The 20,633-nt window shown below is 43.2% G+C and overlaps 1 protein-coding gene across 2 annotated transcripts in view; it reads left to right on the plus strand.

Annotated features, from left to right (window-relative positions):
- Positions 1-16,962, plus strand: part of RRM2B (ribonucleotide reductase regulatory TP53 inducible subunit M2B) — a 143,217-nt gene extending 126,255 nt beyond the window's left edge. For both annotated transcript variants that reach the window (XM_078686936.1, XM_078686937.1), the window contains exons 8-9: positions 610-723; positions 7,133-16,962. In XM_078686936.1, the coding sequence (XP_078543062.1) occupies positions 610-723; positions 7,133-7,285 (267 nt within the window). In that variant the 3' untranslated portion in view covers positions 7,286-16,962. The remainder of the gene's footprint in view (positions 1-609; positions 724-7,132) is intronic.
- The last annotated feature ends 3,671 nt before the right edge of the window (positions 16,963-20,633 follow it).

A 20,633-nucleotide genomic window follows, 5' to 3' on the forward strand; every position in this document is an offset into this window, starting at 1 on the left:
CTTGTCCCATAGTTTGGGTTCCAGGACCTAAACGTATTTTCACCCAATTCTCTGGCACCAAAAACAAGGATCGAGGTGTTCATTGTGGGTGATAAGGCAATAGTTTTATCATGGGATACTTTTCACGGTCCCCAAATGTAACTCTCTTATCTGCAGGCAGCTGGTGAAACTCTCTTAGGCAGTATGATACTCCCCACCAGAATCTCAGTCTAATTATGAATTAACTGAAATCGATTCATGAGACATCCCAGCAGCACAAATACACAGAACATGATCAATTCTAGGTCATAAATCTACAGCTGTCTTCTTTAAAAGGCAGGGTTCCCCTGCATATTTTGATCAATATGTTTTTCAGATGACTCGAGACAGGCCTCTTTTTTATTCCTCTGTACTGAAGGTGAATTGATATGAGCTTCAATATAGCTCTTTGTAAACGCCACTAACGCATTACCCTTTTCTTTTGTACATCACCATTTAATGTCTTTTCTTAAAACACTTTTTTTTCTACTGTGTAACATTACATGTTCTTTTACATACTCAGCAGTGCTGCGTGCTGCAAATATCAATATTGTATTTCTTTCTGGTGAAATCGTTGTGTTTTGTTTTTAGGACTTTTTAACGGAAGCTTTGCCTGTAAACCTTATTGGGATGAACTGTGAGCTGATGAAACAGTACATTGAGTTTGTGGCTGACAGATTGTTAGTAGAACTTGGATTCTCTAAGGTAAGAATCAGATGAAAATGTTTGATTGAAGCAGGCATCCTAATGAAAAAGCATAAGAAGTGACACCGTATTTTTATTTCTTTTTTCATTCGTAAATTCATAATTTTCTACACATGCTCGAGAACAGTGCAATTTACTTCACTTCACACATGTAAATCTCTATGATATTTAAACAGCCTCATTGATATTCAATTATGTAAACTGCTTTGTTTAAGGTTATCTGAGGCATGTGTCATTTGGTAGTTGCTATTACCCCACTTTACCTAAAGTTTGTATGAACCTCCTAGATTATAGATATACTTTAAAAAAAAGCACCATTATTCAGTATTTTAAACCAATACAAATCAACGACTGCTTGTTTGAAAACAAGTAAGATTATTCCACATGAATTAACATTCACCAAGGATCATGTTTGTATCTTTGTGGCCTATGCCTGCTTACAATAGGTCTTCCAAACTGTGATAAGCTATGAAACAAAATTACTCATTTACAGTAGGTGCAATATTTTAGTAGTCATTGTACACCATGCCTGTTAGACCACATGAGCTGAAAAACACCAATATGGCTAGTATCAAAGTGGGTATCATGGACCATTTACCAGTCAGCTACTTTCAGTGTATACATTTTGAGGGGTTTGTTTGCTCTGTACATATTGGTGCTGATGACGTTAGGTTCTTTTGTACCAATACAGATCTTGCAGAGCAAACAAACACCAACCAGAAATGAGTTTTAAAAGATTTTATTCTGACTTGTGAAAAAAAATTTTTGGTCCCCTAATTGGATTTCAACTGTACCTCACTACTTTATAGCTGCTGTGTGAATTAGTAGAGATGGAAAACAGACCTCCCATGCGCATAGGGATGGATCAGCGATAAGACTGTCTCAGAGCTGTGGGAGACTGTTTAGGCTGGTAAACCTTTTCACATGGGATCTCCCCTTTGTTCTCTTAGTGAACATTAACCATTTTATTAAGAGCTACCACAACCCTTTATTTAATTCCTTGGCTATCTGCTAGAATTGTAAAACTTCTAATCCCCTCTTACACCTTTTTTGGTCAGTGATGTAGATGGCATCCTGCGAAGAGCTGGTGTTCAGATTTCAAGGGCAAATTGCTCTGACTTGGATAGTGTTTCTTTGAAATAAAATAAATCCTTCCTCTATGACTACAAACTGTTTCCGTCTACAAATGTGAGATGCGTGTTTGTGACCTCCCTCACCTGACATCAGGCCGCAGCGTGAGAGGTTATACGCAGGAGGTAATCTGTGAGTTGGTCCACACTGCTCATAATATTGCTAGGTATGAGCAATGGGAAACATAAATGAGGGTAAATGTATCTTCCTGTATCGTGTATGTAAGCACAATATGATGTATTAGTGCATAACCATTTCATGTGACCTTTCCAAGGAGCAGGGTCCATAGGTCATAGGTAAACAACAGATGCAATTTGTCATATTTTCGACGATTGGTCTTGATAAGGTTCTTTTACCACAAGATCAGTTTACCATGCCTAGAATTAACTGCACAACCTGGGGCTCAGGGCCTGGTCGTTAGATGAGCTGTAGAACATATGCAGGTCTCGTGCTGTTTGAATATGCACACATGCAAGTGGCATTGTGCCCAAATAATGAGTTCCTACTTTCATATTCAACTTTATATTCAAATTAAATCACAACAAAATGCAGATAACCAGCTTATAATGGAAAACTACATTACATTTTGTAGTTGGTATAATGACATATTATTTTGTTTGAACAAACACATTGCATTTTGTGCTTGTTGTCACACATTGGAATTACAGACATTCATTCTGGTGGGCTTCTGGACGCCCCTCGCCATGAAGACATTCACAAGTACTGAGCATAGTTTGGTCGAAGAGTCTCATTAAAGTTAAAGCACTGCGCTGCCTTCAGACACATATATATGGGACACATATTTCGGCATCCTTGTTCTGTGAAGGCAAAAATATTGAATGAGGATTTTACCTTGCTTCTTCATTCCTTTTACCTTTCTAAGGTTCTTTCTCAATACAAACGAACCTACAGAATTAATTTCATAAATAATTCAGGAACTATTGCTTTTAGAAACCAGATTGTCTTTATCTGGCACTGACAAGTGCATTTTAATACTAAAGCTTTTGTGCGTAAAAATCCATCTCATATTTGCTTCTTTAATTATTGAATAGTTGGTTAAATGACACCTGAAGAAGAGGCGTGTGGGATTCAATAACATATTCATTGGACCATTTACTCTTTTTTTTACTGTGTTTCACACTTTTATGACTTTGTCTAACATCTCAAAGCCCGGTATGACACCCAACCAGGTGATTAGAATTGTGCTTACATCTATGAAGAAGAACTGGAGAATTTGCAGAGCTAACTCAGATGCATGTCGAGTTCCAAAACTGAATTTCTTTTTTTAATCAATTCTTTATTGAAAATAAGAGAATACCAACAACATTCGAGCATAGCAATTTTTGACAATGCCAAAAGAGAAATATCCAAGACAAAGGATTTAAGTTTAACAATAAATACCTTCACCCTGTATCAACGTCCAACCCTTCCCATAACCCTGCGATTGGATTTCAGTGTGTTTTGTGTAAGAATTATGAATCAGAACTTTGAGCCAATGAATTCTTGCGCTCTCCGATAGCTGTACTGGAAGGTTGTCCTCACTTTATAGAGAGTCAGTGAGTTAGAGGCATTGCAGCCATATTTGCAAATACGTAGGGACGGGATAGTATAGTGTACATAATAAGGGTACATGTCCAGGCTTTTTTATCCTTCCTAAGTGGTACACATAATCCTCATTAACCCACAGCTTATAGCTGGAAAGGAAGTGGAACAAAGCCTGGTGACCCACTTAACTCAGCACCCCCCTGCTCCTACAGACCACGCCCTCAACCTTTGCATTATTCTGGATAGCAAGCTATCGATGAAGACACAAGTCAACACAGTCTCATCCGCCTGCTTCCACACCTTTCGTATGCTCCCCAAGACCTTTAGGTGGCTCCCTTTAAACATGGTCATCTGTGCAGGTATCCACAAAACCCTATTGCATGGCTGCCCCAATGGGGCAGGCGTTTGTAAACACATTGCTCTTCCACTGCACACTCACCCGCCCTTTCTGGGAAGTGGAGATATTACTTTAAAGTCAATGCACAGCAAATATATTTAACATGGACATACAAGAAGAAATGTTACATAACATTGCCATGGGTTTAAGCTTGTTCTCCTTGATTGAACGTCCCACCCCCTTATCCCTGTAAGAAAAGGATAACATTCATTTTATGGGAGCCTTCACATGGCAAACTGAGGAAAAACAAATTTGAAGGGCACTCTTCATACAAATGCATTACATTGCGGGCTTTCAACGTAGTAGTAGGCCGTACAATTTTAGACATACCTCAAACCAATGCAAATATTTCGAAGAGACTGTTAAGCTGTAACTGATGGTTACAGACAAATACAATTTTCTTTTCTTCTTACTAATTCATTTTAGCATTGTAGAGTTAGGGTTCAGTTAAAGAAAGTGATAAGCTTGTAGTCAGGGTTGTTTGGAGAGTTTAGGTTACAAGAGTGTAAAGACTTAAGCATTTGGTTTAGGATTTATGCTGTGGTTATGGTTAGTGTTAGTTTTGTGGTTAAGGTAGAGATTTACGGAGGAGGAGCCAAGCTGGCGACCAAGATGGCCGCTTAGGCTCCCGGCTCCGTAGACCTCCTTAGCCTGCCACAAGATCCTGTTACTTATCCTGCACCTATACAACACCCTCGTACAGATGAATCGTAACGACGCCTGACCGAGTGATCCCGAGTGATCCACCAGCTTCTAGGACAGAGAAACGTCGCCTTGAAGTTTGCGGCCTACATCAGCATTTGAGCCGGGGCCTTGAGTATGGGAGCAGCCGGCCACTAGTTGAACAACATCGGCTATAAATGTCCGGGAGGGACCGGTCAACTGACATGGAGGTGGAGTTTTTCCCAATTCCAGCGGCAAACATCCGAATGGATTAGTGGCGCCAGTGGAGCGATAAAATATCACGGAGGAAAATATTTGAATCGCCCCAATTCACGCAGCCTGAAGTATGTACGATTTGGACATTATTTGGGTCTCGCCCCGTTGGATACGGGCGCAATCCTGAACATTACCCTGAAATCTCCCAACAAATAGATGGGTTGACATCTGGACTGTGACTTTACAGCAAAGCGGGGTCTATATCTATAGACACGGGACTCAAGCCGCGATCGAGAAGAATGAAATGGCGCCCGAGTTTGAACTAATCGCAAATCAGACTCGCTCCTCCAAAGTGACCGAGAAAGATCGAACACACCACTTGGGTCGATATACCCTATCCAAGAATGGTAAGAATGTCGACGGTAGGGGAGAAGAATTAGCGCTGGTCGGGGCTGGACCGACGATTGGAGCTGTCATGGCGGCAACTTACACTCTTCCCTGGGCCAGAGAGCCCGAGCCTTGGAAAATAAATTGGTCGCTATAACTTCTGAACTTGGGCTAATGAGAATGACTGTTACCCCACCGATCGACAAACCGAGAGCCAGGAAGCCCACAGCAGCCAAACCAACCAACGACATACACCCCAGAAAACCGGAGATTCGGGAGTGTCTAGACTACACATCTACTACTTTCCGACCACTGAAGGTCCTGGATGAAGCCTGGCACTCAATAGCAGCTCTGGTGATGGAAAGTCTGCGTGGCGCTAGTCTACTGACTGATCGGACTGAGACTCAAGGGTGGTTTGACTGTATGGCCCTTTCCTCCTTCCCGGACTCTAAACAACTGGTCTGGAAACATTGCCGGGGGTTCTTGTCGGTACGGACGAAACTCAGAGATAGTGTGGTTGAAAATGCCCAGTTGTTCCCGGCTTGCTTCTGTGTGCAGCTAGACGACTATCTTTGGCCCTTCTACTCTCTTGAGATGGCGGCAGTCTGGCTAAGAAATATCCGTGCCCCTGATCGAGCGGGCCAAGGCTGAGAACTGACTGTTTGGAGACATTTATTGGCTTGGTGGATGTGTGGGACTCACTTACAAAACATTGGTAACGGGGGTGAACTCGGCGAAAAACTATTCCCCAACTCTCAGTCTGTTTGAGTAATATTTAGTTATTCTGTAAATAAAGGGGAGGCTCAAATGTGGCGGGGGGAGAGGCCGGGAGCCTGAACGAAGGTCCTCCTCCGATTACTACGTTTAGTTAACTTAGTTTAGATGGGGCGACAGGCACACTGCTAGTTGGGGTCGGCGTAAGCTATATGCAGGGGTGCAGGGTGGGGGGTGGGGAGTTGCGCTTGCTGCGCTGTTTATTTTTCTTTTGGTTTTCTTTCCTTTTCTTGGTCTCTCCAAGTACGAATATCCGTCATTTATCCTGTTTATATTGCAGTATCGGGTGGCAGTACAAGCTCTACGATTCTGACTCATTTATGATAGATGTCGATGTCCATAATTTATCCTGCATATGACTTCAATATCGAGGGGGCTACACAAGCTTAGATATCCTGATTCAGTAAGTGGGCGGGACCTGAGTGCTGCTCGCTGAGGGTATATCGTAAATGTCAATTGTTCTTGTATTTTTTGACTAACTATAGGTGTTGGGTCTCAGTGTCCTGCTTGATGTCCCGCTAATATCCTGATTTTACAATTGTTCGATTTAACGTCCATCATTGACTGTATTGCACTTGATACGCCTTTTTGTTCTTTGTTTTTCTATAAATAATAAAAAGATTTATTAAAAAAAAAAAAGTAGAGATTTACCTTAGAATGTAGAGAAGGGTTAAGTTTTTGTTTAAGTTTAGTGTTACAGTGTATGTACAAGTTAGAGTTGTGCATAGGATTAGGTTGGGGAGATGATTTGGGGCTGCGATTAGTGCGAGGATTACAGTTAGGACTGTGTTTAGGGTTCAGTACTGTGTTTAGGGTTCAGGCTGGGTTTAGGGATTTTTTTGTCCTGCTATTCTGCATAGTTGTTATGATTGCGTTGTAAAATGAATATTTCTTTGTAAATATATTTCTTCATTTTTTATTCTTAACTTCTACATATATCACACCCACTATTCTGTTTTCACTATTCTAACCTATATACTATCACTGATATAACTAGCCAGCTTTACTTGTACATATTATGTACTTTGTCAAGGGCACAATCTGTTTAAAAACAGCCTCAGCAGAAGAAAGCACTTGCACTTAGCAATGTTAAAAAGTTACTCCTCGTCCGTATTCTGATTTATCAATATTTTGATAAGAGGTATATTTGTTTAGAAAAAACATTCTATTCAAGGCACTTAACTGGATTTCACAACATCTGATGGGTGTCTGTTACAAACAAAAACATGTGAGCAAACATGATTTCTCCCAGCAGATATTCCACTTGTCTCACACTGTTCTCTCTGTTTTTTGCAGGTCTTTCATGTAGAAAATCCCTTTGATTTCATGGAAAACATTTCACTGGAAGGAAAAACCAATTTCTTTGAAAAGCAAGTCTCAGAATATCAGCGTTTTCGGATTATGACACAATCAAAGGACGACGTCTTCACGCTGGATGCAGAATTTTAATTAATTTTTTAGATGTATTTATGCTATGTACGGGTAGATTTCTTAGTCCTACGTACCTTTTCTTCAGGTCCCTCCTTTTGTAGTCTGTATGATATTAATGAGGACAGTTGTGCTAAGACTCTTAATCGATTAATTTAATTTTATTGAAGGAAGATGAATTTCCTTCCACTTCACAATTAGTTGTGAATATGCTTTGAAAGATGCAGTACACCGATTTCTGCTTTAATATGCACTACAAAAAGTTTTTCATTGTGCACATTGATATTAATTGCTGTATTTAAATGGCATCTTATGATTGGATGTATAAGCTACACACCCCATCCAACGGTTGAGAGCTCCTGCCACGCCCTCTTTGAAGATTTCCCAGAATCATCAAATGAGCCTACACTTTCTCAGTATACAAGTGTTATAGGCTTGTGCCAGCTCTGGGATTTTTCTTAAAACTGTTCCTGTCTGTTGCATTTGCATGCAGACAAAAGGAAGGACTGGATCATTTAATGCACAGGATAAAAGATGGGAAGTGGATGAAAACCGGGATGGTTGTGGGTTCTGTTTTCAATGTGGAGTGTATTTTTTAGGAAAACGACATTCAGGTTCGCACCAGGCCGTGACATCTACCCCATATTCACCTAAGTGGAGATGGCCATTGATTTAGGTACATTCAATACTTGTGGTTTAATATGGGGGTGATGAACATCAGTGAACTGTGTCTTAACTGTTTTTTGTGTTTCCTTCATATTCATACCAATATACAGTACAAGTGGAGATGCATATACCACTGGACCTGTTAGTAGAGGGCTATTATTTTGTGTGTAATGAGAAATTTCCTAGCTAACGTAACAGAAAGTTTCAATTCTTTTAAGGACTCGGAGGCGAGGATTATGCCTTTTCGCTTCACTTTATTAAACGGCAGCCATTTTTAACCATAGCACAACTCCCATGAACACTTGGGAAAAAAAGTAGTTTAAAGAAACATCCAATCAGGAAGCAGTCCTGTGGCCTCCAATCAGGGCCATCTCAGCCCGACATAGTCTGTCCTCACTGGCCCCTTGTCCTCTTTTGTCGAGGGAAGTTAGCTGTCGGATCACTTTCATGGGTCCTGTTTATTTGTCAAGATCCTACAAGGACAAAGGGACATTGTCACCATCCAAGCAAAGACACATCAAAGCATGCGGAAAAATAGCAATGAGAGTTGATGCTATTCAAACACATCGAATACATTAACCAAACATTTCAGGAAACAAATTGTATTACTTACTCTTGTACAGGGAGGGCAATCTTCTTATGGAATCCCTAGTGTGGGATAATCTTCGCCTCCGAGTCCTTGATAGAATTGAAACTTTCCGTTACGTTAGCTAGGACATTTTTAATTCTGTGTCAGAACTGGAGATGAGGATTATGCTAGTTTAAAGCTTGCTCACCATGAGATGAGCCATATCCAGCACCGGATTGAAGTAAAGCCTTTAAAAGGTGAAGTCCGGGGACCAGTCTGCCGCGTTGAGGATATCCTCCAAACCGGCACATAAGCCTCGTGCCGAATGAGCCCCAAAAATCTGAAAGTTAATACCCACCTCCAGCATGACCCACCTAACCCACCCTAGCTATGGTGGGGGACGAAACCACCCTAAAAGGCTTCCGCAATGCAATAAGGAGCTCTCACCCCCCTGAAGTCGGAGCTATTTTCCTCATATGCCTTCAGGCAACAGACAACACACAACTTAGGGGAGTCTGGGAACTCTAGGTAAGTGATTACTCTTGTGTGCCACTTCGTTCTCCTGTGCAGTGTGAACGTTACTCCGTTAGGGGTAAAGATCCTGCCCGTGAAATCTAGCACCCTCACATCAGAAACGCGGCGGCAAGAGATGAGGCAGAGCAGCATAGCCAGCTTACCTGACAACTCTTTCCTTGAAAGAAAACAATTAGGTTGCAGGAGAGGAACAAGTTAAGAGCCTGATTCACATCCCAAAGGGCCGAGTAGCGGGACTCCTGAGGTAAAGAGAGTCTGTTACCTCACAGATCCTGCAAACGAGGCAGTGCTCCCCAATCGCTGCATCAATTAGCAGCACATGGCCTGCAGAAATGGCTGACCGGAAGGTATTTATGTACCTGTGAGCCAGGCCACAGGAAGCTAAATGTGCCAGGAAATTCAGAATGTGTACTACATCTGCCGCCAGGGGATTAAGATTCCTTCACATACACCAACAGGACCATCTGCCCCAAGCGGATCTGTATCTTTTGACAGTGCTGTCCGCCCAAGCCCTGCACATGAACGCTTCAGCCTTTTCTGAAAGGCCTGGTACCTCCCATCGTCCCCTGTAATCTGCCACACCATGAGCCACAACGAGTTCCCTTGAATCAGTGGATGGGGAACTTGATCGGGGCTCAGGAGGAGAGTCAGAAACCGGGGGAGTAGGATTGGAGAATCCAAGGAAAGGTCCAGTGGAACTGGAAACCAAACTTGCGATCTCCAAAGAGGGGTGACCATTACCACCTCCGGTCGTTGTCTCCTGACCTGTGCCTTTGTGATAATTGGGAAGGGGGGAAAGCGTACCCCTTCTCCTGGCTGCAGTCCTGGAGGAACGCATCTGCGGCCACTGCTAGCGGGTCCGGCCTCCAGCTGAAAAAATGGGGAAGTTAGTGGTCCAATCTCGAGGCGAATAGGTCCACCGAGAAAGGGCGCCAACGGTCGTTCAGCATTGCAAAAATCCTTGGGTCGAGCTTCTAGAGACTGGAGTCCCTGAAGTTGCGGGACTGGAAATCCGCCACACGGTTCTTCCATCCGGGCAAGTACTTCACTGTGACCGAGATTTGATGTCCAGGCAGTATTGCCAAAAGCCGGCGGCTAGGTCCGAGAGGGCCTTGGATCATGTGCCCCCTAAATGGTTGATATACCAGACCGCTGAGATGTTGTCCATCTTTAGAAGGATGTATAACTGGATAGAGTCCCTCATCCAATCACGTACAGTGAAGAAAACTGCTAGGAGTTCTAAGCAGTTGATATGTAATCTTTGTTCTTCTGGACACCACACACCCCCTCCCGGTAAACATATCGCCAAAACTGGCCCCCCAGCCTACTCTACTGGTGTCGGACTCTATTACCAAGTCTGGGGCTGATACAAAGATCGCTCTTCTAATCCAGGCCTCCATGTGGTCCAGCCACCACTGTATCTCTTCTCGCGCCTCCTAGTAAAGTACCACCTTGTGGGAATATGGGCAGCCTCTGCGTAAGCATACCGCTTTTAGACGCTGTAGCACCCGATAGTGGAGTGGCCTGGGAAAATGGTTTGGATTGAGACGGAGAGAAGACCCACTATCCAGGCCAGTTGCCTGAGTGACACATGTTGTTTGTAGAGGGAATGCTTCAGTTTGTGCAGAAGTTTTAAGACCTTTCTGGAGGGAAGACTGAGAGTGGAGGAAGTGGAGTCTATTACGAAGTCTAGAAATGTAAGGCTCTGGGAAGGCGTAAAGAGTGACTTCATCTCGTTCACAACAAAGCCCAGGCTCTGGAGAAGATCCACCTCCATCCGGAGGTGTCACAGAAGTTTGTGCAGGCATGCGTCCATCAGGAGCAGGTCGTCCAAGTATACTATCATTTGTATACCCTGAGCTCTCAGGAACTCCACGCTGACCTGAGGACCTTTGTGAAGCACCAAGAGGGTCGATAATAGGCCGAAGGGATGAGCGGAAAACTTGTATGTCTGATGCTGCCATATGAACTGGAGGAATCGCCGTGAGGAGGGAAGATCGGAATAACCAGGTAGGCATCTTTGAGATCCAGCCGTACCATCCTGTCCAAGGGCCAAGGGCCATAGAACATCCCTGAGGAGGTGAATACCCTCCATTTTGAAGTGGCGATAGACCAGCGGCTCATTGAAATAATTGAGATGGATCACTGGCCTTTAGCCCCCGTCTGTCTTGTCGGCCCGAAAGTGATTGCTGATGAACCCCCAGGGATGAGGGATTGAGGGCAAAATAGCACCTTTGGACAGGAGGGATGCGCCATCCTCGTCCACCAGGACGGCCTCTTGTTGAGACAACTTGATGGGACCGGGCCTGACCTCCTGGGAGGGTTCACTGATATACTTTATATGATTCCCCTGAACCGTCTGAAGCACCCAGCCTTCCCTGTGATGGGAGTCCAAGCCTGAATGAGTATCACTATCACTGGAGTCTGGGTGGCAGACTCCAGCCTAAGAGGCACTACTTTATGGGGGGCTGGGTGACAGCCTGAGCTTTTTGTGTGAGGGTCTCACTGTTGTACGGGGCAAAGCCCTAGGTCCCGAACTCTGGAGGCAAAGTATATCTCAGTGGGAAGCCGCCCTTGGTAGTGTCCCAACAGGCGTTAGAAGCCTGATTAATACAGACCCTTGCAGGGGTTGTGAAAAACACAGTACAGACTCTGATGCTGCTTGTGCCAGTTTTGGGCAGCAGAGCGTAAAAGCTGAGCGTGATCGGCCTTAATTACATGAGGCAGCGCAATCGAGTTACAGACCCACACAGGTGTCTCCCCCAGGCCAGTAGCTCACGGGACTGCAGCGCGCCGAACAAACCCCTCAGTGAGGGATTCTAACGGGTGTGCTGGAATCCTGCGCCACCTCCAGCGCCCCTTGGCGTCAGGAGGTCGGCGAAGAGAGCCACACCAGAGAAAGGCAGCGTAGGAGCGAGAACGCTCCCACAGCCACAATCACCTGTCAGGAAAATGTAAACCAGCAATCGAAGAGGCACGGCAGAGCCTCACTACACAGAAATGATTACAAAAGCATTGTCAATACCAAATCGTAATAATTGGAAAGATGTGGCAGAGCCGCGCCGCACTACACCATAATAATTATAAAAACATTGTCAATACCACCATCATAGTAATCGGAACGGCCCGGCAGAGCCGCAATAAAGATAAGCATTCCACTATAAAAACAAATACAAGTAACACAAGCAAACGCTCATGAGATGTAAAGTACTTATCTTGGCTGCACAGCAGCGAAGAAAGAGGACAAGGGCCAGTGAGGACGGAATGTCAGGCTGAGATGGCCCTTATTGGAGGCCACAGGACTGTTTCCTGATTGGATGTTTTTTTAAACTACTTTTTTCCCAAGTGTTCATGGGAAACGTAGTTGTGGTATGGTTAAATAATGGCTGCTGTTTGATAAAGTGAATAGAGAAGGCATAATCCTCGCCTCCAGCCCTGACTTAGAATTCAGATACGCCGTGTGCATTAAGACTTACTTGACTCTACTAAGGAAGTATAGTTCTGTTAAAAAATATGTAATGCCTTACAAAAGGGGAAAGGATGTATGTGTTTCAGTGTGAAGAAGGAGATACTGCTAAATACAAGTTGGAATGAAGGATTTCTGAACCCCAAAAACAGATGTCATTGTTCAAAGATGGCTGGACTCTTTTGTGATGGTTTCAATGAAACTTTAAAATCAAAATATGAACTGTTGTTGGGTGCTTTTTGTGTCAGTTTCTTAAAGATGTAAAATAATTGAGTGGGTATGTTCATGCGTTTGTTATTTGCATAGCACCACATTCTACATAGGAAAAGTATGGCTAGTTGCTACAAGGACTTATAAGTCAACTGGCAAGCACCTTAAAGCTGATATTGCTCATGTTAAGTGAGATGAATAAGTATGTGATATATTTTTGAGTAAGGTGGAGTAAGTAAATCTCCATATCATATCATATGGTAAAATTACGGTTTGTTATTTATAAGTGAGACAGTGGTAAAAATAAGTATGTAATATTCCACACTTTTTTTGAAGTAATTGAAAACATTGGCAGCTTCTCTTTCATTTCGAGTCAGCAGAAAATGTTAATGTTAATTTTAATAGTGCTTATAAAGCGCAACATTCATCCCAAAAGGATATCACGGCGCTGAGATTGAAAGTTGTACAGTGATGTAGCACGAATGACTGGGAAATTTAGTCTGCTTTGGGGAATAGTAAAGTTTTGAGTTTTTTCCTGAAAGTAAGGTAGCAGTCTATGAGTCTTATACCTGTTGGCAGATCATTCTACATATTTGCAGCGCGATGTGAAAAGGCACGACCACCCATCCTGACTCTCTTTGTTCGCTTAGTGGTGGCTCTTGCAATAGATTGGGAGTGAAGGTTTCGGTTCGGTACATAGAAATTAATCCTGTTTTTTAGGATGCTCGTGCCAGTATTATGCAGCACTCTGTGGGTGATGCATAGCATTTTGAAGGAAGCTCTTTGTCTCATTGGGAGCCAATGCAAGGCTCTCAGACAGCTTTTAGCAGAGTCATACTTTTTTTTGTTGCAGACAGCTTTTGCTGCCGCATTCTGAACAAGCTGTAGCTTTGAGAATAAATAGTCCGCCATGCCAACAAATAGGGAATTCCCGTAGTCGAGTCTACTCATTAGCAGTGACTGGACTAATATCTTTCTACATTCCACGGGAATCCATGGGAAGACCTGTCTTAACATTTTTAATACCTCAAAGCTTTTACCGCAAATTGTTGTCACATGATTTTTCATCGACAGTACGTTGTCAATTTGGACTCCCAGGTTTCTAGCAATCTGGGTCGGTTTAGGGGGTGTACCGAGATTATTAGGCCACCAGGTGTTATCCCAGAGCTGTTGGGATCCACCAAACAGGAGGATCTCCGATTTATCGGCATTTAATTTCAGGCAGTGGCTGTACATCCAATTAGATAGCTCAGTAAGGCAATTGAGCAGTCTGTTTTTGGAGTCCTCTTCACCGTTGAGGGCAACCATTAGTTGTGTATCATCTGCGTATGAGCAGATGCTAATGCCCCACTTTTTCTCGATGTGTGCTAAGGATGATACATAGACATTAAATATTGTCAGACTTAGTGACGTCCCTTGTGGTGCTCCATATTTGATCTTTCGAGGGGTGAAAGTGAAATTGCCTAGTCGGAGAAAATGTGGGCCATACCATCATTTGACTACATGTTTACTATTATTGAGATTTGCTTACTCCACCTTACTAAAAAAATATGTCTTTGATTTGTGGGCATAGGGGTATTGCCCTCTTGGGGTAAGAAAAAACTACTTTAAATAAGCTGAACTTCAGGATTTTTACCCCTTTAGACACTCTGTGAATATGTATGTGGTTTTACATTCACAGATCCCTGGTTTCCATAGATACAGAAATTGGGCAAGAGTTTCATGCGGAACCTATCAATAATGTTCTCTTTTTTTTATTAATTTCTCTTGGGACTTAGAAAATATGGTAAACCATATAAAGAAATATTGGATTTTGGTCCAGACGGTCTCGCTAGCGTAGTTCTGAAAAGACATCCAAACTGGTGGGCCATGGTACTCAAACCATTAATTTTAGTTACATTGACCAGGGTGTGCTTAACTCATGTCTGGAAGGGCTTAATCTTGGTGCCTGTCCATAAACAAACATTGGTGAAGCAATAGGTCTGTCTTGTAGCTGAAAGTGCCTCTTCATTGCGCTGACTCGTCTGTCCATCTGTGCACACAGTAACTGATCATTCATGCACTTCATTACTTAGCTATATATCCATTTATCCTCCCATTGACTTATTCTTGCATCAAGCCACTCACTCATCTGCAGTATTACACACAATTCCTGTCTCTTTAATCAATAAAGAGGCAGTTTCCTCTGTAAGCCTTATCTATTGGTTATTCAGTGCGAATGCAAAAAAGCATGAGGCCCACTGAGTTTCTTGTTAAACAACAATACCCGTCAACTACCCATGGATCTAGAGAAAAGTCCATCTAAGCAAAATGCCAGCTGGACACAGAGCTTGCATCAGGCAGTGCTGATAAAAAGTGGGCAGAGCTGGCAGTGCCCAGGGATGTCTTCAGTGTGCCAATGCTCAGGGGGATTAGACCGTGTGCAGTGCCAGCAGTGTGCCTTGCTGTCCTGAGGAGTGGTAATATGTTTGGAAGCCTTCATGGCTGCTAGTGTGCATGACTGGCAGACAGTGTGCAGGGCTGCTAGTACCCTAGGCTGCTTCTATGGATGACAGTGCGCAGTTGGCAGATAATATACCTGGCTCACAGAGTGTGGGACTGATGCAGATGACTATCTTCAGCGATACAATGTGCAAAGTTACCAGTCCATTCATGGCAGATGTGCATCTGGCCAGCAGATATACGCAGGGCTTCCAAGCAGTGTGCACAGCGGGGTGGCAGTATTTCTGTAATCGTGAATGTGCATAGGCCTGTCAAGAGCACAAGGTTGCCTTCCGAGCTGGGACACACAGGGCCAGTATTGTTCAGGGCAGACAGTGCCTATGGCTTGATGAAGGACTGGAAGTGTGCACAGGACAATTGAAGTGCAAGCCTACCTTAAGGGCTTGTGCTGCACATAGCAGTCAAGTATGCAAGGCTGGTAGAACACCGAGAAGCCATCAGAAGTGGCAGACAGTAAGGCTGGAAGTATGCAAGTCTTTTGAGGCCAGTTAACAGTATGCTTTGTTGTATGTAAAGTTCCCTTTAGAGCTGACACCGCTCATGTCCAGCAGCGGACGGTGACCTTTCAAAGCAGTGGTGCGAGCGAAGTGCCCCACCACCTCCAAAAAAACAAATACAATTTCTCCCTCCCTACAAAAACCCATACTAAATAAAAAAAAACCTCAAAAGCCCAAATAAAAACAACCCCTCCCTCTAAAATAAAACCAACACAAACTAAAGTACTTGCATTACACGTTTTATATGAATTAAATAAAATGTAATTGTCCTTGCCCGAATACTGTGGAATGAAGAACCCCCCTTTACCAATTCAGACACTGCCCTCATGCTCCAGCAGAGCAGCGCTAGGATTGGATGGAGTGGTTTGGCCTAATGCTCCTTCAGACCCTTGAGCCCTGCACTTGGTCTCTACCACTTCAGAGTGTGCATGTCACTTTGGCCGGTGCTAGGCTGCTGCCCAAAGTGTGGCCACGACTACTTGGGTCCTACTTTGACACACCCTCCTGACTTAGAGGCAGGCTGCGGTGCACCTTGGTTAAAAATAAAATGGTGATTTTAGGTCACCCGGTCCCGACCTATGTAGAGAAGACCCTGCTGGGCCTGAGAGATTCCACCCTAGAATATCAAACTAAGGCGGACAAGGCTATTATGTGGGCGTGTTTGGGTGCGGCTAAAAAAGCGATAGCGGTAAATTAAAAGAAACAAGAGGCTCCCATCCTGGCGTAATGACACTCCCACTTATGGAAAATACTCATGATGGAACGTATGGCAGACATATTTAGAGATGACTACAAGAACTTTGAAAATAAGTGGGGTCCTTTAGTGCCATATCTTACAAAGGGGCTCACCCCTAGCCATCTGTCCCCCTACACTGAGAGGGCTCCACTTGTTCCAGTTTTAGAGTCGACTCTGGGGCTATCTGAGATGACACCTATAAGAGTGCGTATATGGAGTCTAGGTGGTGTTCTAAATATATCATCTACGTTAGAGGGAGATATGAGCCCTGGGAGGGTCTACTTCTCCACCACGTGGGGGTCGGTAGTTGGGGATTGTTGATTTATATTTCTTCTTATTCTTTCGACTTCTGTGACAAGTTTTTCTATTGCTGGCCTTTGCATGGTTACCGGGGGCTATCGACGAGCAGCTCTACTCAACCATTCCACAACGTTAAGCAACTGTAACCAAATTAGATTTACTTGGTTCATGTTTTGCCTGGAATGTTTTGAAGGCTTGTAGCCCTGAGTACCTGGTATGTTCTTTATACTGAAATGTCAATAAAAGAAATTTTAAAGAAAAAAAATGGCAATTCTATCGTTTAATTGCCATTGCATTCATAACACTTTGCGTGGCACGCAGCGGGCAGGGGGCTACACTATCCCGCCCTCAAAGAAAACGCCGCTGCTCATGTCTGGTAGAGTGCATGGTTAGCACGTGTTTATAAGTGGCAGAGGGCATTGCTATTTTTAGTGCTTGGAGTACCAAGGGATGGCACTGTGCATGTCAGACAGAGCACAAGGCTGACTTTAAGACTAGGAGATAGTGTGTTTCCGGGAGGGAGGGTTGCACTATACCAATGGTCATGACAGCTGATTTGCTCAAGAAAAGTTGTGGGGGGGCCCTCCTTCTGATACTGTTTAACAAAAAAAGGGGTAACCCTGTGTCCCTCAGAACCTGGGTAAGTATGATTAAAGAAAAAAGTGGTTCTCTTGGGTGGCAGAATGCATTGCTTCAAAGAAAGGCAGTATTAGCTCATAACACAATAGACAAATTAGGTTCAATCAAATTCAATAAAAGCCTCTCTGAAAACAAACAAAATTCAAAGCTTTTATATAGTAAACAGTCACAGATGCAAAATAGAGGAATTACTTCATTCCGTATGCGTTTCAGTAAATGATAAAAACAAGTGAAGAGTGACTGTTGGTGAACAAAGTGAATAGTGCAATAATATTCAGTGACATTTATATACAACTTTATACAGTATTGTACACGAGGGGGGAGAGAAGGGAGGAATGTTTTGTGGTTTAACGGTCAGAGTTCTGAGTTAATGCTCCGTTAATGCTCCGTCTGGCATGTCATGCAGGAACTGGATCCAGTTCCTGCATGACATGCCAGACGGTGGTCGGCTTTTGCAGCGAAGGCACGCATATTCTTTGACTCGGGATTGACCTTCAGGCTATCCTCCAGGGTGTGATATTTCCTGCCTACAAGTCCAGACCCACCTGTCCCCCTCCTCCCCTTCTACTGTCTTGATAAAGACCCGCCATCACCACCAATCGGGGCGCATCAGGGTTCAAACGTCGACGTATAACTTTGGTCAAGTATCCTCCAGGAACGGGCACAGTAACCATCTGTTTCCTTGGAGCATTAACTCAGAACTCTGACCGTTAAACCACAAAACATTCCTCCCTTCTCTCCCCCCTCGTGTACAATACTGTATAAAGTTGTATATAAGTGTCACTGAATATTATTGCACTATTCACTTTGTTCACCAACAGTCACTCTTCACTTGTTTTTATCATTTACTGAAACGCATACGGAATGAAGTAATTCCTCTATATTGCATCTGTGACTGTTTACTATATAAAAGCTTTGAATTTCGTTTGTTTTCAGAGAGGCTTTTATTGAATTTGATTGAACCTAATTCGTCTATTGTGTTATGAGCTAATACTGCCTTTCCTTGAAGCAATGCATTCTCCTTCTGATACTGACACAGGTCGCTGTCATTCAGCATGCATGCTGTGGAGGCAGCAGAAGGACTAGTACTATATCCTCTAGAAAGATCGGAGGCAAAGACAAGGCGGTCAACTTGGAAGGCCACGGAAGTTGTTTTAAATCAACTGAGCAAAGAGAAGGGACTAAACATTTTTTAAGCTGTGATGTCCGTTTCAGGTGAAATGTTATATTTCATGGAACACCTATTGAAAAATATGTGTTTACAAATCTATGAGAATTCTATTAAAATATAACATATAAATTACAACAATTACATTTCTGACAATAGTGCCACTTCACACCATCACATTATTACTCATCCAATTGACTTAATAATTTTTGTACATAATGTTAACTGCGTATTTTTCAAAATGGTGTTTTGGTTATTGACTAACATTTAATCTTAAACCATTATCTTTTTTTGCTCCACTGGCCCAGTGGAGCTGTATTTGGGGGCACATTGTCTATCTTGCTGTGGGGCCAGTGCATTGGCTCCACAGCATGAGTAGCATATTAGTGTCTCCTTCAACTTCAGTTGGAAGTACTAATTTCATCTGTGTCCAGGGCACGGTGACCAATTTGAGTCAACTTATTTTTAAACCTGAATTTTCTGCAAATTGTATACATTCTTTAATTAGTAGGTTTATGTTTGTTTCTGGGTTTATGATAAATAAAGAACAGTATGCCATCTGCATAAAACAACAGTAAGACTTTACTGTTGCCAAATCTTAGGCTCAATAGCGAGCACAAATAATATTGGTGACAAAGGCACCTCTGTCGGGAGCCCTTAAACCCAAACCCTGCATTGTGTTCAAGTGTAAGGTGTTATTCCTGGTTTTTATTTTGGAATCAATGTGGAGTAGTTTTATGTATTGACAGTCTGGTACTTGCCATCGATAACAATTTAGTTGGAAAGCAGATGACGCTCATATAGCAACCAGGGTTGTCCTTTAGTGCCGATAGTAAGGCACGGCGGGGGCCAGATCACCCGTGGGAGTCCAAACTGTTGGGTGCCAAAGTTACTGGTGCCCCGGTCTCTCGTTCATGCTCCAGTGCGTCTGGAGGGCTCCATGGTCAGAGTCTGCAATCAAACTGAAGAAAGAATGTGGTGCCATTTATTTCTAGGTTAATTTGGTGCGCCATAGCAAACAATGTACAAATATTTTTGTCCTTTCTGGTATGAAACAGAACTGGTCTGTTAACAGCAGTTTTGGTGGATATGAGAGCATTTTAGCTACCATTATTTTAGTTTGTTAAAGACAACAGTGGCATGAATCACAAAGGTGTGGAGGTTCTTTTAAAGTGGAATTTTCACTGCCTCCCTTAGTATTGGTGGTAGGTTCCATTTTTTTTATTGTTCATACATCCAAAGTAGGTTGGATGCAAGGATTTCGAAGTATTCTTTTTTTTTTTATTTCTTTTTTATTGGAACAAAAAATGAACACAAAAGACATAAGGTGACATATTACAGGATCATACAGGACAATAAATGACATTCTGCAAAATATAGTGAGAGTATCACAAGCGGTGGATCAAGGAGATGTGCGCTCTTCAATCTCCTCGGGGCCTGTTGGGCGGGGGGTACAGATATCCCCTCTATAGCGGTTCCATGCCTCTCAGATGTTGCCCCACTTCCCGGGACAGCCCCTGGCGGAATAAACTGCTCTTTCCCTGAACATGCACCAATCCAAATCCTCCCTCCATTTCTCTGCCCCAGGCGCTGGCCGGCTGCCCACAGTTGTGCAATATTGCGCTTCGCAATCATGAATGCCCGAGTCGCCCATTGCTTTTTGTACGCATTGAGGTTGGTTGGTTCCCAGACATCCAGAATACACCTGCGAGCTTCCAACTGCATTTCTGTGCCCAGGAATGTTCGCAAGGTGCTATGGATTCTCCCCCAAAACTCATTTCTAGGTATTCCTAATAAAATTCTGCTGGCAGGCGTCACCAACTGAGCCTTGACATTTATTTCACTGCTTCTTTAATCTCATTTTCAGTTTAAAGTATTCAGGATTTCCCTGTGTATGTCTTCGAGCCATGCTAGTGTAACCCTCTCAAGATAAATACTTGACCATTCACTGTAAGTTATTCTGTGGTGAATACAGTTTAGAGTAAACTCTCTTAAAATCAGCAAACGTTTCTTTGTTACTGTATAGTGTTGTCACAAGACAGGTCTTAACTCTGGGCACAATAAAGTAGGCCAAGTGCGAGGA

This window comes from Lissotriton helveticus, chromosome 4_1 (genome assembly GCF_964261635.1).
Source record: "Lissotriton helveticus chromosome 4_1, aLisHel1.1, whole genome shotgun sequence".
NCBI classification, from domain to species: Eukaryota; Metazoa; Chordata; class Amphibia; order Caudata; family Salamandridae; genus Lissotriton; species Lissotriton helveticus.